The sequence below is a fragment of the Corvus hawaiiensis genome, chromosome 21, assembly GCF_020740725.1.
Source record: "Corvus hawaiiensis isolate bCorHaw1 chromosome 21, bCorHaw1.pri.cur, whole genome shotgun sequence".
NCBI classification, from domain to species: domain Eukaryota; kingdom Metazoa; phylum Chordata; class Aves; order Passeriformes; family Corvidae; genus Corvus; species Corvus hawaiiensis.
Genome location: NC_063233.1, coordinates 10,757,385 through 10,773,795, shown reverse-complemented (window position 1 = coordinate 10,773,795; position 16,411 = coordinate 10,757,385). Strand labels below are relative to the sequence as shown.

Here is a 16,411-nt window from a genome sequence, read left to right as displayed (position 1 = left end):
CGCCCGCCCCCCGCGGATCCCGCACCGCGGCCGCTCCCCGCCCTCCCCCGGCAGCGTCCAGAGACCCCCGGCCCTGCCGCGCTCTGTGCCCAGAGACCGCGTGGGGTCCCGGGACGCCCCAGGTCACCCCCAGCACCTGACGCTCCCGCAGTAACACGCCCAGGACACACAGACACGGTGGGGACACGGTCCTGGTGCCGCCCAACACCAGCCCCTGGGTATGGCCGCTGCGGGACCCCCGGCGCTGGGGGAGCCCTGGGGCAGGCCCGGGGGCCTCTGGGTGTGTGGCAGCCCGGTGGGCAGGCGTTGGGGGAGTGTGGGGTGCCCCCGCTCTGGCCAAGCACCCCTCACCCGAGGGGGCTCTGCAGGGGCTCGCCAGGCTCTGGGCTCCAGGGCAAACTTCGGGCTGTGCTCCCGTCACCCCCCGAATCCCCCAGCACTGCCGGCCGTCCGCAGCCCCCTCCCCTTGGTGTAACAGCCGGGGGGGTTCTGACAGGACTACAGAGGGGGTGCCCCCCGCCCTGCGTTCACATGATGTCGTCCAGGAGGTTGGGGCTGGCCACCCAGTCGAGGGTGCGAGGCTCGGAGGCCGCCATGATCATGCACATGAACTGCTTGCCCGTCCTCTTGTCGATGGGGTAGATGGTGGTGGGGGTGAAGCGCTTGTTGCTCTCCACGAAGTCGCAGAGCTGCTCGTAGACAGCAGGGAACTCGTGCCGCAGGAAGACGCCGCGGATGCGCAGCTCCCGCTGGATGTTGATGAAGCAAACCTCCCGCGCCTTCCGGCCCTCCTCCCCCTCCTTGTCGATGTCCGCCGTTCCGGGCGGTGGCGTTAGGATCAGCGTTTCCATGTCCCGCTCCTTCTTCAAGATCTTCTTCTCGGGGCTGGAGGAGGCTAAGGCCACCTTGGCGTATTTCCTGACCGTCGGCACCTGCATCTTCGGTGACGGCCTCTCTGGCACTTTCTGAGTGACGGCCACGGTTACATTCAGCAGGAAACATTCGTTGGGGTCGTACTGGTTGCCTGTCTCCCGCAGCTCCTGGGCATAGTCCCCCAGGTTGTCCGAGTAGCTGTCCAGCTCCCGCAGGGACAGGTACGTGGGGGACATCAGCAGGCTCTCCAGCCCAAACTGGAGAAAGTTCTCGGCCGAGCCCGCATTGGGGAAGCCCAGGAAAAGGACGCCACGGCCGCGGGAGAGGTATCCCACCTTGGCGATGCGCGAGAAAGCCTTGTGCACCTCGGTGTTCTCGCGGCAGAACTGCAGGACGTGGCGGCAGACGCTGCCCACCCGCCCGTAGACGCAGCTCGCCTTGTGCGTGTCCCAGTCCTCGCGGCGGCAGTGCCGGGAGCAGTAGTAGGTGTAGCAGCTGTGGCACGATTTGAAGTAGAGGCAGGCGTTGAACATGGTCTCCGTGCGTCGGCACTTGGCATTGGAGCACATCATCATGTCGTCCTCCTCAGCGCTCAGGTCGGGCGAGCAGTTCTCTGGCGACTTCTCGAAGGGGCCGGTGGCCGGCGGGGCGGGTGGGCGGCGCGGGGTGCCGGCATGGGAGGTGGGGCCCGGCTGCTCCTTTGTGGGTCGGGGTCCCTCGGGCACTGTGTGAGGGACCCGCCTGCCCTCGCTCCGCCGGGGGGGGCCCGAGGCGCTACTGCTTAGAAGCTGCTTCAGCTGCTCCGCGAGGCTGTCCCTGTCCCCGGCTCGGTGGCCTGGTGCCGGCTTGTAGTCAATTACAAGGTCGGTGATGAGCTCGTCCAGCTGCTCCAGGCTGCGCTGGCGCCCCGAGCCGCTTTCCCTGGGGCCGGGCTGTGGGGCGCAGGGCACAGCGTAGGGCCCGCGCTCCCGCCCCGCGTCCAGCATGTCCCAGCTGGCCGAGCGCCTCTCGCTCCGGCCCAGCCCATCGGCGCGGATGTCGTTGTCAGTGATGGTGATCTCCGGCGTGACGTACCAGGAGCGGCCTGGGGGCCCGCGGCTGCCATCGGCGTGCACCCGCTCGAGGATGGAGCTTTCGGAGAGCGACAGGGCCGCGTAGCGCTTGGGCGAGCTCGACAGGTTGATCACCACGGGCTGCCGGCGCTCCTCGGGGGATAAGGCACGGTGCTGTTCGTGGGCGAGCAGGTTCTCGTAGCTGCGCCCACGCTGCAGGGCCTCCTCCCTGCGCGCTGCTGGCGCCAGGATGTTATCCCAGGATTTGGAGTAGTGCTGTGTCTCCCGGCCCAGCCGCGGTGGAGTCACGCCGTAGCTGGCATGCCAGGAGGAGAACATGGCCTCGCGCCCGGCCGGCTGCGGGGTGAAACGTGACAATTGCAGGCTCTGGTAGGGCAGCGTGGCCCGTTCGGGGCAGTACCAGTCCCCGAAGTGCAGGGGCTGCGCGCTACGGGGCGGGGGACACGTGCGCGACAGCACCTCCCGCTCCCGGTACTTCCCGTAGTCCTCGGCATAGAGCAGCCGGGCGGAGGAGCCGAGGGCCGGGTATGTCCGAGCGTCCTCGGCGTAGAGGGTTTTAACAGGGGTCCCACGCGGGGCGTAGTAGCGGGGCTCATCCCCATAGAAGGTGCGCGCAGGTGCCTCCTGCACCGGGTAACCCCGCGCCTCCTCCACGTACAACGTCCGGGGCGGCATCGTGTGAACAGCAGCCTTGGCCGGGTCCTCGGTGTAGAAGGGCTGGGACACGGCGTGGCGGCTGGGGTAGGGGTAGCTGGCATAGCCAGAGCTGCGGAGGGGCATGGCAGGGCTGGGGCACCGCGCTGCCTCCTCTGCGTAGAAGAACTTGGCTGGGACTCCGGGGGCCGAAAAGGTCATGCAGCCCCTGTCCGGGTACTCCCTGAATTCCCGTGAGGCTGGCACGGGCACGGTCTGGTACGCCAGTGCCCGGGGATCTGGCTCGTAGTACTCCCCGGGGTAGGGCAGCAGCGGGGGGTCTCCGCTGTAGGAGTCGCTGGGGGTGGGCGTGCGGGACGCGGACGCCTGCCGGCTCCCTGGCACGGCCAGGCTGCGGGTGGCCCCAGGGGTGCGGGGCCAGCGCGGCGGCTCCGGACGGTTCGGGGCTGCCCGCAGGCTCCGCGCCGTGTGCACCAGCACTGCCTCGTCCGGCTTGATGTCCACTCGGCACTTGACGTGGGGGCTGGCGCCCACCTTGGCCCCCGGCCCCTCCTCGTAGCAATTGCTGCCCAGGCAGAGCGGGGAGATGCGGCTGACGCTGCTGCGCTGCGGCTGCAGCTTGATGGGGTGAACCTCGTTGGCCAGCGCCCGCAGGGGCATCGGGCCCTCGCGGCGCGGCGAGGGATCAGTGTGGGAGGGCTCCCGTGCCACCCGCAGCACCTCCCGCCCACGGCGGGCTGGCGGCGGTGATGCCGCCACGGTGATGGGCACCGGGGTCAGGGTGGACTTGACCCGCGGGGCGCTCTTGGAGCGGGCGCGGCGCTTCGGCTCGCTCCGCGGCGCGGGGGCTCTGCCGCTGTAGGGGTCTGGCTTCGGCGGCGCCTGCCTGCCCGGCGGCCCCGGCGTGGGCTCGGGCATGCCGGGGCGCGGGCAGGCGCGCTCCATGGCCGGGGGGGTGCCCAGCTCTTCCAGCGACTCGATGAAGTCGAAACTCCTGCAGTGGCGCTTGTTGAAGGGCTGCGGCTCGCGGGACAGGGAGGAGGACATGGAGGCGTCACATTGTGCCAGGGGCTGACAGACAACAGAATCCCCAGGGGCTGCTGTCGCCACCTTGATGTCTTGGTACACCGTGGACACCAGGATGTCAGGTGGGTCTGTTCGTGTCATCTTAAAAGCGACTCTTCTCCCACCAGTTCCCTGTCACACGGCCTCAGAGGACGGTAGCCCACCCTGCAAGAGAACACATGAGGCGCCTCAATCCTGGAGTGACCTCGTAGCTCCTGGCTCGGAGCTGGGGGTTGGCCATCCCTTCGGAAATGAGGGTTTGGGGGCATCCCCGCCTCCACTGCAGTTGTTCATAGTCAGTCAACTGGGGGAAGAAGCTGGAAAAAGTCTCCAGATCCAGGGTGTAAATCATGGAGTGGCTGGCAGGGCACCCACTGGGGCAGCCAGGGAACTCTGCATACCAGCTCAGCACAGTGAGAGGAGAACATAGAGTACTGTGCCCTGTTCCTGGGCCGCAGGACACAGGGACTGTCTTGCAGAATCACATGAACTGGCAGCTCTCAGCGGGGCTGTGGGGGTTCAACACCAGGGTTTTCCATGGGGAGTGTGTGCCCAGCCCCAGTGAGAGCACCGGAGTGGTGAGGAGTCTCCTGGGACTGTGTGTACCCACATCTCCACAGCAGCACTGTAGGTGGGAACAGGGCCCGGGGACAGGCACCAGGAGCACCCACCATGGTGTCTGGGAAACCCCCACAGTCTGGAGCTCTGTGGGAGGCAGGAGCTACAACCCCTCCCTGTGGTGGCTGCACCCACTGTGGCCCACAAACACCCCTGTGGGGTGGTCACAGTGCTGGCTACACGGAGTTGTATCACTCTCTGGGTCTTCCAGAGCAGGGGTGGCCCCAGAGGTGGCAGAGGAGTGCTGTGGTGGGTGCCCTAATCCGCATGTCAGGAGTGACTCCTGCATCACCTCCCTGTGCCAGAGGAGCTGTGCTAGCTCAGTACCCACTGTCTTTGTCATCTTCCATGTCCCATGGCTGTGACACGTCCCCTGGGCTGGAGAGTGAGTCTGACGATGGCTCCAGCTGCTGTGGGACATGGGGTCTGACACCCACTGTGTGCCAGCACCAAGCACCGCAGTTCTCTGGGACAATGCTGTTGGGTGGCCAGGGTGGGCAGAGTCCCCAGCCAGTGTGACACAGCTGTGTGACAATGAGGACATCAGCACAAGGTTCCCACCGTGCGTGGGGGGACAGAGGAAGGGGTTTGCCCACAGGACTAAGTGGGTTGTACCACTGACCTTCCCCACCAGCCCTTTGAGAGCTGCCAGGGGTTGCCACCAGCACTGAGGGATGTGCACCTTCTCTGCCCGCTGTGGGGACCCCCCAGCTGTCACCTCACCACATCCTCTGACCGTTGGGTGTTGCGGCCACCAAGGGCCTGGATGCGCTGGTGGATGCTGGCTGCTCTATGTTGCACTAAAGGTGGGTAGGAACTTGGCTTTAAAGAGCAGCAGAGGACCACAGGGAAGATATTTCTTGGAGGAAAGGGATTGGCTTTATTTGGCAAGAAGCATTGACTACGCAGAGATGGGGAGGGTTACCTCATCACCTGCACGAAAGATGGGGGGGGTGCAGATGCCAGAGCTGAGGTGACTCCAATGGGCTTGGGGTGTCTGTCCATGTGATGGGCTGGGGAGAGCAAGATGCCATGAGAAAGGAGATGGGTGTCCCAGTGCCTCCCTGCGGTGCTGGGAGGGCAGGTTTGCCCCAAAGAGGTGGCACAGTATTGGCTTTGCTGTGTTACAGTATGTGGGAGCTGGGCTGGAGCTGGCAAGGCAGCACCCCACGCCACAGCAATGGTGACAATGGCGTTGGGAAGCCCATTCCTGTGGTGTCGGGATGGCTGGTAGGCAGGGAACTGTAGCCCAGGGTCCTACCTGGTCCAGCAGCAGCAGTGAGGGGGTGGGTGAGCTGAGGTGGCCGAGGGGCCTGTGGCGGCTCCATCCCAGCACTGCAAAACAAACAAGGCTCGTGAGGTTCCTGGGACACCCCCAGCATGGTGGAGGGGCGGCTGCTGGGGCCATGGATGCCTTGTGAGCACATGGAGCACCCCAAGAGACCCCTGCAGCCACAGCCCTGCTGAACCAAGAAGAACTGTCACCCAGTGAGGCCACCGTGCACATCCTTGTGCAGTGAGGTGTGGGCGCTGCATCCCATGGGCACCAGTGTCTTCCACCCACCCAGCAGCACCCACCGCCGGTGGAGCTGTGGGGTTGCCATGGTTTCTCCAAATTATTCCTCCTCTGCGAGGACAGCGTGGGTGAGGACAGCGTGGGAGCAGGGGGAGGCTGCGTGGGGCGCTGGGGCTCTGTGGCAGCGCAGGGAGAGCAGAGCCCTCACGAAGCCACAGGAACCCTCTGCCCATCGAGGGAGGCAGAGCCGGGATGGCCGCACAGTGTTGCCAGTGCCATCACGCTCACACACCCACCAGCCTCTGACACCGACTCCCCTCCGCAGGGAGAGCGTTTTACATCCCCTCTGCTCTCCAAGCTCCCGGTTGATGGGCACCGGATGCCCCCCTCACCCTCAGCGCTGCCCACTTTCGGCAGGCACCAGCCTCCCTACCCGGGGTGCCCACACGGTGTCACCCCGCGGATGTGACACCGGCCGGCAGCGCTTGCAGAGCGGCCAGTGCCCACGGAGTGGACGGGAGCCACCCGCCGTGGGTCCTGCCCTTGCTCCCGGCACGGCCCCACACGCTGCTGCCGCCGTGAGCGCCGGGTTCCGGCAGCACGAGGGGCTGGGCCGGGGTCGACCCCGCTGCCGGAGGGACCCACGGAGGGTGACGGGAGCTGGGTCGCTGCCTGCATATGCCACGTGTGGGCTGTGCGGAGAGGGGTGTGGACCCCCACCACCGCACCCCACACTGCCCGCGCACTGCAGTGCCCTGCCTGCCCCATTACCACGGCGAGCACTGCCCGCACACTGCTCACACTGCCAGGCGACAGAGCACGCTGCCTGTGCTCTGCCCCGAGCTGCCCAAACACACGGCCCTGCCAGTGCACAGCCTGCCCGTGTTGCCCTCAGCACTGCCCGGGCACTGCCCACTCGCTGCCTGTCCCTGCACGTGGCAAGGGCTGCTGCCTGCACATCCTGCTCTTGGTGCCCTGGCAGGGCACTGCCCCGCGCACCCTGCCCGTGCACTGCCTGGGCATTGCTGCCCACCCTGCCCGCTCGCTGCCCACGCACGTCCCGCTAAGCAGGCAGGAGCGCTGCAGTGGGTACAGTGTCTGCACGCTGCCTGCACATGCAGAGCGCTGAGCACGCTGCGTTGCCCCCCCGCAGCAGCCCCAGCACACACTGCGCTGCACCGGGCCCACTGCCCGCACGGCCCCGCGGGCACGGCCAGCAGCGCCAGCGCTGCCCCCAGCACTGCCCCAGCACTGCCCGAGTGCTGCCTTGAGCACACCAGCGGCACCTGCATCTGGACACGCAGCCAGGACAGCATCTTGCTGCAACCACTGTGCTCGAGCAGATGATGCCGGAGGTCCCACCAGCAGCTGCCGTGGGGGCAGTGTCTGTGCCCGCTGTGCCCTGGCACAGCCAACCCTGCTGCGCACGGGCCTGTGCACCATGTGTGTGCCAGCGGGACACCGATGGCCACTGCTGCCTGGGCACTTCCCGCACCGGGACCTGGCAGCCGCCACGGTCTGTGGTGAGGGAGCCCACTGTCCCCCTGCCCCTGCTCCGTATTCGTGGCAAATAGACACTCCCCGCTCCGTGCCGGCCCCAGGGCACACGCACGGTGCCCTATCCCCTGTGGCGGTTGCCCTCCCTGCACATCAGACAGCCCCTCCACACATTCTCTGTGCTCCCCAGCCCTGTGCCCCTGCCTGTGTCTCAGTCTCTGTGCCCCTGGCACTGCCACATCGCTCTCAGTCCCTGTCCCAAGTCCCCCAGGCACAGATGGCTGCCAAGCTCCAACCCAGCCTGTGCCCCCGGAGGGGTCATCCTGCCGGGGGGAGCAGCACCCCCAGCCCAGGAGTGTATCCCTGGTGCCGGCATCGAGGTTGGGGTGAGCAGCACCCCAGGGTGCAGGGACACCCCGACCCCTGGCCCCTCTAGTCCCTCAGCCTGGGGGGCACCCGCAAACGGGCACGGCCGGGGGGCAGGGGAGCCAGGGGCACCCCGAAAGGGCGGGTTGTGGGGCCGGGACTGGGTGGAGGGTGCATGGGGCGGCCCCCGGGGGGGGCGGGGGGGGCGGGTCTGTCCCAGGCGCTGCCGCAGACGCCGGGGCGGTGGCCCCGGCCACCCCCACCCTGCTGCGCACCGGCACCGGGCGGCACCGGGCCCGCTGGGCCGCGCAGGGCGCCGAGCTGGGCACCGGGGGGAGGGGTGAAATGGCCCGGCCCGAGCACTGCGGCGGGATGGGACGGAGATGAAGATGAGGTTGAGGCTGGGATAGGGGTGAGATGGGGATGGGTGTAGGTATGGGATGGGGATAGGGCACACGGGAGTATGGAGAACCCCGGAACACGGGTGCGATGGGGTGGGATGACTCGGCTAGGGAGCACGGGATGGGGATGGCTCCGGTGGGGCTGGAGGGATGGAGAGAGCACAGCTAGATGGGGACGGGGATACGGGGCACGTGGCGATGGTGTGAGGGGCCTGGGGGGTTCGGACGGCCCGGGAAGATCTCCAGGGAATAGGATGGGGATGTGGAACACGGGGGAGGGGGGCGAGGGGGGGCAAAGGGGGAAGATGGGATGTGATGCGATGCGAGGCGATGGTCGGGGGGGCCGCGAGGGGCTGGCCCGGTCGGGCGCCCCCGGGGTACAGCAAAACCCAGCCCCCTGCCCGGGACCCCCTTACCTTCTCCGCGCCCGCCGCTCTGGCGGCCTCCGCCGCATCCCCCAGCCGCCGCCGCCGCGCTAGGCTGGGGCTGCCGCCGCCCCGGGGGCCATGGCCCGGCTCCGCCCGATCCGGCAAGGCACGGCACGGCAGGGCACAGCACGGCTCGGCCCAACGCTCTGCCGCCGCTTGTTTTTCCATAAATACGGCAGGCGGAGTTACCGGCGGGGCCGGCACCGGGACCGGAGCCTCCCCCGGCACCGCCCCCGGACCGGTCCCCATCCCCATCCCCATCCCCATCCCCATCCCCATCCCCATCCCCATCCCCACTCCCCCGCCCGGCTCTTCTCGGCCCCAGTCCCGGTCCCGCCCCCACCCCTCGCAGCATCCCCCCTCCCCCCGGGACCTCCGGGCAGGGTCTGGGGGGATCCTCGGTGCCATCCCTCAGGGGCTTCCCCCGCACCACGGGTGTGAGTATCCGCGGGGCCGCCGGTGCCCCCGGGCTCAGCCCCACACCTTGCACAGAGACCCCACGGCCCCCGTAGGCACCTGCTCTTGCACCGGCAGCCCCCCCAGTGTCGGAACACCCAGGCCTGTCCTGCCTGACCTTGCCCCATCACCGCGGCCGTGCGCGGCCGGGGCCGACTGGGCAGCGAAATCCCGGCTAAGCTCCTCCATGGGATGGCCTCGTTTTCCCAGAGGCTCCGCGGCTGTCGCTGCCTGTGGTGGCCGGAGCCCACAGGGATGCTCAGTGATGGAGACGGACGAAGGAGACACAGAACAGCTCCCAGCACACTCCAGCCCCAGCGTCTCAAACATAGCACGGCCCCTGCGCCACAGCTGTGCCTCAGTTTTCCCTTGTCACTTCCTCGAGCCTTCCTCCACTGCCCAGCTCCGGGGGCAGCCCCAGCACCTGTGGGTGCCCTGGCAAGGGGCCATGGCCATGGCCCTCGGAGCCACTGGGACCTGCCATGGCTCCGAGCCCTGATCCAAGGCTGCTGCTCCCCACGTGTTCCTGCATGGCAGGTGCACCCCGCGATTTGCTTGATTCAAAATCCCTGTAGCCAAGACGCTTTCCTTCCTCCACTGCAGCACCAAGAACAGCCTTCCACTGTCTCTGGTGCCTGCACCAGGCAGAGCTGTGCTGGGGGGCCTGTGGCGGGCTGGCACTGCTGTGATTCCTGCAGGAATGTCCCTGGGAGCCGTGGGCTTTGCTGAGCCCACTGGGACCAGCAGTACGTGCCCTGGGGGCTGAGCACCAGGAACTCATCGCACTGACGAGTGGTACAGGAGCTGGGGGAGGAGCTGGGAGCAGGGGGCCAAGAGACCCCCGGGACCCCTGCACCATGTTCAGACGGGCCCCACCACGCCCACACGCACACTCCATTTTCCTCTCTGCAGGACACAGGGCTCCGGCTGCTGGTCCAGCCGCTCCCGCTGCCCCCGGCTTCCTGCCCCCGCGGTCCCCGCCGTGCTACTCCATCTGCTCCCACCTGCTGCCGCCCCGCGCCAGCCAGCCCCGAGCACCGCCGATGTGGCCGCTGATGCACGCGGGAGCACCGGGCAGGCTCCACATCCCCCGTGGGTGCAATCGCCCGAACGATGCGGGAGCCCATCCCTGCGGAACGCAGAGTCCCGGCACGGAGGAGTATGCTGCCCTTAGGGCATCCCCTACAGTGCCACCCTCTGTCCGTGCAGCTGTGGCCCTGGGTGACACCTGCATGGATTGAGGGCACCTGTCCGGAGCTCTGGGCTTTGGAGCGGCCACAGCTCCGAAATCAGAGAACAAACGGGCAGGGGACAGTGAGGCCATCTGCTCCCCGTGTGCGGCTGCTATTCCAGGCTGGAAAGTGCTGAGGGATCCAACTGGACCGCGGGCAAGTCGCCACGCACCGGAGATGGCAGCGCCATGTCATGTGCTCAGGGTGATGGGGCTGGGGACACTGCCTTCCCCTCCTCCCGCTCCTCCTCCCGCTCCTCCTGCTCCTCCTCCTCCTCCTCGAGTCAGCGGCAGCCTGTGGGAGAGAAGATCCCCCTCGAGGAGGTTGGAGCTGGGGGCTGCAGCCGTGCTGGCTGCTCAGGGCTGTCACCTGCCCTGAGCACGGGGCCATGCTGCTGCTTTGGGCTGTGACACCCCGGCTCCCCAGTCTGCTGCACTCAGGCAGGGGAGGCAGCCCCAGCCCCACGGGAACCGAGAAGGGCTGAGTGGCAGGGCTGGGGAGCTGTCCCTGGCCTTGTGCCCACCACCCACAGGGGTGGCAGCCCCTCAGATGGAGGGGACCCCCTTGGAAAAGCCATGTGGGCAGCAGGACTCTGCAGGTTGGGACGGGAGTGTCCCCTAGCCCTGTGCAGAGGACAGAGGTGTTGGGCCCCTGCCACGGCTCTGCGGGTCCGGACTTGTTCCTGGCCGAGCTGCCGGGGCCCCTGTCCTGCTGGAGGAACACGTGAGTGGCCAGAGGGATCACACAAGCCTGGCTCGTCCCTGCAATCCTTCAAGGAAAAGGCCAGCCTGGTGCCTGTCCCCAGGCACGAGCAGCTCCTGTCCCTGTGTCTGTGCTGCCCCACCGTGGCTTGCTGTCAAGGCCAGGAGCAGCCAGACTGGGCCGCTGTGGGGGCGCATCCCCCCTTCTGTGGGATCTTTGCCTGCTTGGCGCTGAGTCCTCCCCAAGCCCCATGGGGAGCAGAGCCACAATGTTCACTGTGTCCCTGTGACTCAGTTTCCCCACCAGCCCCCGACAGCGTGTCTCTGGCCAAAGTGTCTGCAGGTAACAGACTTAGTTCTCCTGGGCCCCATCCAAAAGGGAAACTGAGGCACAGAGGAACAATGTAGCCATAGGTCACCCTGGAGGTCTGTGGTGACTCTGGGCACTTGGTGAGACCCAAAGCAGGGCAGATCTCATCCTGGGAGGGACATGGGGGGTCACATCTGTCCTACACAGCTGCAAAGCTGGGGGAGGTTGGGGCCTCCCCAAAGACTGATTCATTGAGGCTATGCCAAGAGCTCGCTGTGAGATTTGACACTAACCTGGCACAGGGTATTGGATCCCCTGATCCAGCCCTGTCGTGTCCCTCGGTGCAGCTCAGAGCAGGAAGGGGCCACCCAACACATTGGTTGGGACACTGCCCAAAGGAACTCCTCGAGGCTGAGAGTCCTCACCTTACTGGGGGAGTGATTGCAGATTCTGGGTTAGGGGTCCTGTAATCTTGGGAATTCTCAAGTCAGTCAGGCACTACCAATTCCATTTGACATCACAAACCTGTATTTGAATGTTGGTGGAGGTTTAATTGGTTTACCTGCTTTATAAAATAAATCTCATTTGAATATGCTGTTGGTCTAAATTTTGTAAGATCCCACGACCCTCCCGCAGCCCCAGTTTGGCAGTGGGACAGAGGCACTGGGGTGGTGATGCCAGGGGAACCCAACATGGCCCACTCTGAGAAAACAAAAGGAGGAGATTCCTCAGAGAAACTCTGAAAGCAATTGGGGAAAAATACCTGGAAGGACGTTAAACACAAAAGAACAATTTCCACCTCTGGCCTGTGCCAGGCGCGTTACGGAGGGACGGCGAGACGGCGCATCCTCCCTGCCGGACGGGGCAGCCCGCCCAGTCCCGCGGCGCTCTGGGACCTGCCCAGCGGGACGTGACCGGCTGGCAGATGCCAAGCAGCCAACAGGTCCCCAAAATGCCCAGCCTGGGGAGCCGGGGGCCAAGCTGTCCTCCCAGGGGTGCTCTTGCCAGCGCAAGGGACAGAACGGGCCGATGCTGCCCGCGGGCGCCCGGGGCTGTCTGGGGTGGGCTGTGTCAGACCCCGCGGGCAGTTTGGGACCCGCTGTCCCCGGCACGGGAATTCCCAGGCTGGCTGTGCCGGGGAAGGGCCGGGTGGCCCCGATGGCACAGCGGAGTGCGGGGGAGGCCGCGCAGCTCAGCACGGGGTCCGCGATGGGAAGCGACAGCGCGGCGCTGGCACCACCAGCCTGTCCCCGGGGCCACCTGCGAGACGGAGCCGGTGTCAGGGCGATTGCAGCCGCGGGGTGACGGCTCCCCCAGGAATGGGCTGGGGCGCGCCTCGAGTCGAGCGTGAGCAGCTCCAGTGAGGCAGCTCCTGGCTCTCGCTCGGCTTCCCGAATGCAGCACGGAACGGGTCAGGGTGTCACCCGCAGCACCGGGAGGCGGTGCTGGGTCCGTGCCGTGCTCCCGTGGGATGAGATTCCATGGGAAGATGCTGCAGCTGGGGCTGGCCAGGCCTCTGGGCAGGGGGTGGGTGCTGCGTCCTCCCCACAGGTGCTACAGCCACCCAGGCAGTGGTGGTGAGGGCTCCGGCACTGGGGGAACGGTGTGGGGCACCCCAAAATGGGGATGAGGGGCTGTGGCACTCACTGATGCCCACCCGGCGGGAAACGGGAGTGACTGGCACCCAGTGCCTCGCCGTGCTGGGGACTTGTGTGTGACTCTGGGAAGTGTTGGGGCTGCCCCACTCCGTCCCACGCTGCTCAATTCACAGCGGGGGTGAATATTCGATCATTTGACACCTTCCCTTTGTCCGGGGCTCTCTGTTCCCCATCCTCACTGTGTGGGCAGCCACAGCGGGGGGCACAGAGTGGGCACAGAGCACTCACGGCAGGACCAGCCAGGGGGAGGAGAAGGGGTCTGGCAGCCACCCCACCCCTGCTCCTGAGGAAGGGCTGAGGGGGGAGCAGCACAGGCAGGGCTGGGGGCACAGGGAGAGCAGGGCAGTGCTGCGGGCACGGGCCTCTGCCCCCACCGCAGGCAGCACCACTGCAAGCTGCTGCGAAATCCCCTGTTTCCAAGGTAACGTGAGGATCCCACAGCTGGAAGAGGCAGAGCTGCAATGGGATGAGATGCTTGCTGCTGGCACCCTGCAGCTCCTGTCTGCAAGTGATACTCTCCTTTTCCCAAGCTGCCGGCATCAGCGCGATGCCTGGCTGAGGGTCTCCCCTCCTTCCAGCTCCTCTCCTCTCTCCGTCTCATCCCCTCCCTGCCTCCAGCTCTGAACCAAGGGAGAAACCAGGCCCTGCTGCCCACTTGGGGGCTGGGGAGGGAGCTGGACCCTGCCCTGCAGCCCCCATGGGTTTGGTGGCACCCAAGGGTGAGGTGAAGCCTTTTGAGCAGCTACTGAGAGGTCCCTGCCTGCACAGAGAGCAGTAACCTCACATTCCTCTTGGGGTTCCTTGGGAAGGACCAGTCGGTCCCCAAAGGCTCGCAGGAATCCAGTCTAGAGTTCAGGCTCAGGGCATCCATCTGCTGACCCCAGCAGGGCCACAGACAAACCCTGTTTTAGATACCCTCGTGCTCCACTGGGGCTGTGAGGAGGGATCTCGGTGTTGCCCTGCCACCAGTGCACTGGGCAGGGTGCTGAACCTCCCTCCCGCCCCCCTCAGTGATGCCACACACCAGCCTGGTCACTTGGGACCTCTGGTAGCTGCAGGGGTGCCCAGACACTGGTGCCGGCCCCAGTGGGTGGGAACCCATCACTCTCACACCTGCCACGGAGCCACTGCCTGCCAAAGGCACAGGGAGGGCTGTTTCTCCTGCCTGCTCCAGGGAAAAGCCTGCTCTTTTCCCAGCTGGCTGGCACCCTCCCGCAGCCAGCCTGCAGACACCGGCTCGGGCTGCAGCCGCGGCTGCTGTCCAGGCCAAGCCTCAGGCACTGGGAGTGCTCTCCGTGCCATCCCGGAGCATGGAGAGGCGGGACTGACACCTCGCAGGTGTCCCCTGCCACCGGAAGGCACAGCACCGCCCTCCGCCTCCCATCTCCCCTCTGTGGTGATGGAGAGCTGCACCGCTGCCTCGCTCCTTGCTCCTGCCTGCCAACAACCTGGGGGTAACCAGGAGTTTCAGGGGTTCCCGGGCTGGCTGCCCCATGGCAGTATCCCCGTGCAGCTCCAGGCAGAGCACACGTGCAGGCACTCCTGCTTTAACCTGGAATGGTGTCCTGTTCCCCACAGGCTGCCGAGCCCCCAGTTTAGCCGACCTCGCCACACCTCAGCCCGCTGCGGTCTGCCTGAGCCCACGGGATCGCCCACGACGGCTCTCTGAAGGTGCCAGAGGATAATTCCCTCTGCTCAGCACCTGCCCTGCCGGGGGGCTGGGAAGGAAGGCTGGATACTCACCGTGGAGCACCCTCAGGCCAGGAACACGCCAGACATGCCTGAGACGCTGCAGGTTGGTTTTGGAGGCAAACCCCCAAGGTAAAGAGGCTCACCCACTTGCCCTGGTATCTTTATGCAGCAGACTGAGCCAGCGCTGGATTAATTATATTATGCCATGATTGAGGCTGTTGCTAGGCTACAGCCCCGGTCCCTAAGCCCGTCCTACTGCAAAATTTCTCCCTCATCACTCATCTGGCTGCTCTGGGGCATCCCGAAGGACAGGGAAGCACCACGGGCTCTCCAAGCAGCTGGACCCTTGGATGTGGGGACATTGCAGACAGCAAACCCATTGTACCCCCCAGCCCAGTCCCTCCCCAGGTCCATCCAGTGTCAGGGCTGGGGACAGCCAGGTTGCCCTGCAGGCTCCCAGAGCCTCCAAGAGCACTCACAGCTTTACACATTCATTTTGTGTCCTGCTAAAATCCAGCTTTTCATGTTCACTGCTGGGAGGAAGGAAACAAATTCCCACCCTGGGCCTTGACAAGCCAGGGAAAGACTTGTCATGACTTTATGGGAGCAACAGAAACAGGGCAAAGCTGCATCCCTTAAAGGGCACCGTTGGGGCACTCCTTGCAGGTGGCCCTTGGCATTGACCATTGGGAATGAAGAAGGCTGGGTGCACTGGTGAGACAGACTACAGCTCCAGGGCAGAAGGTGATGGACAGCTTTCCACAGGGATCATAAAATCATGGAGTGGTTTGGGTTGGAAGCGTCCTTAGAGCTCAGCCGGTTCCAACCACTTGCCATGGGCAGAGAAACACCTGGAGTGGGGGTGGCAGGAGCTGCAGGGACCTGTCAGCTTGTCCTGGTGCTGGTTCCTTACCTGAGGTTTGACAGGAGACAGCCACAGGCCAGGTACCAGCCATGGTCCCTTGGGCACAGGCCCTGCAGGGCTGAGGCACGTGGCTCAGCAGCTTGGGTGATAAATCTGCACTTCCCCCTCCTACTGCTCCAGACCCAGCCCCTGCAGTTCCGGCCAGCTTTAGCTGCAAGAAACTGCAGCTCCTCGGCCTCAAGCTCTTGAATTTTTTTTGGATGACTGATAAACCCAAAAGCAAATACCCTGGTACCTGCAGAGATGCTTGCAGGAACTATTTATATCCTTGTGATCCTGCAGAAGCTTCCCCATAATGACAGGCACGTACATACTTTTTATATTTAGCCTCTTTGAAAGGATGGAATGGGAAAGCCTGGCTCAAACAAGGCCCGTTTCCTTGTCCCCTCCCTCATGCTTGCTGGCTCTGGATCACACCTCACGCTGTAGCTCAAACCAGTTCAGCAGTCCCTGGAAAGGGGAGAAGTCTAAAAAGACCAGGTTGGACAGGGCTTGGAGCAACCTGGGCTAGTGGAAGGTGACCCTGCCCACGGCAGGAGGCTGGAATGAGATGAGCTTTAAGGCCTCTTCCAACCTCAGTCAGTCTGTGATTCTGTGTGTATTATAAAAAGGGCCTTTTTGCTGCTATTCCCTTCCACGCTCCCACTTCACCCACAGGGTGGGATTTCTCTGGCCTGGCTGCAGAAGCCAAACCATGCCACACACCCTCCTGGGGCTTGAGTGTAAGTAGAGCCAGCTCCCACATCTGCCTTTCTCTTTTACAGGAGTATTTTGGAGCAGAATGACTCATCTTTGCTAGGTTTTGCCTCAGCTCCTCGTGCTGACAAGCTGCAGGGAATGTGAAGGCTCCTAGGGCAGCAAACCTGGCACAGGAGCCAGACACACCAAGGCCAGCACTGGTGCCAGCAGGGACTGGCCACCAGGACAGCCCCTGTACCCACACCTG

The 16,411-nt window shown here is 65.3% G+C and overlaps 1 protein-coding gene and 1 long non-coding RNA gene across 3 annotated transcripts; one reads left to right on the top strand and one right to left on the bottom strand.

Moving 5' to 3' along the window:
- Positions 1 to 22: 22 nt before the first annotated feature.
- Positions 23 to 9,086, bottom strand: AJM1 (apical junction component 1 homolog). 2 transcript variants are annotated; one of them, XM_048325367.1, is made up of 3 exons: positions 9,066 to 9,086; positions 5,545 to 5,618; positions 23 to 3,830 (listed from the first exon to the last, which is right to left on the bottom strand). In XM_048325367.1, exon 3 carries the CDS (start codon positions 3,765 to 3,767, stop codon positions 528 to 530), a length of 3,240 nt encoding a protein of 1,079 aa, XP_048181324.1. In that variant the 5' UTR covers positions 3,768 to 3,830; positions 5,545 to 5,618; positions 9,066 to 9,086; the 3' UTR covers positions 23 to 527. The 2 variants fall into 2 exon arrangements, with proteins under 2 accessions (XP_048181324.1, XP_048181323.1); XM_048325366.1 differs by lacking the exon at positions 9,066 to 9,086 and adding an exon at positions 8,480 to 8,721.
- On the top strand, positions 7,824 to 11,785 carry LOC125336620. The gene is made up of 2 exons (XR_007207812.1): positions 7,824 to 8,056; positions 9,860 to 11,785. It is a non-coding gene; the product is annotated as an uncharacterized LOC125336620 (long non-coding RNA).
- Positions 11,786 to 16,411: the final 4,626 nt, after the last annotated feature.

What these genes read in the sequence shown, in the direction of transcription:
- AJM1 (XM_048325367.1), bottom strand. Translation starts at nt 3,767, where the DNA reads ATGACACGAACAGACCCACCTGACATCCTGGTGTCCACGGTGTACCAA.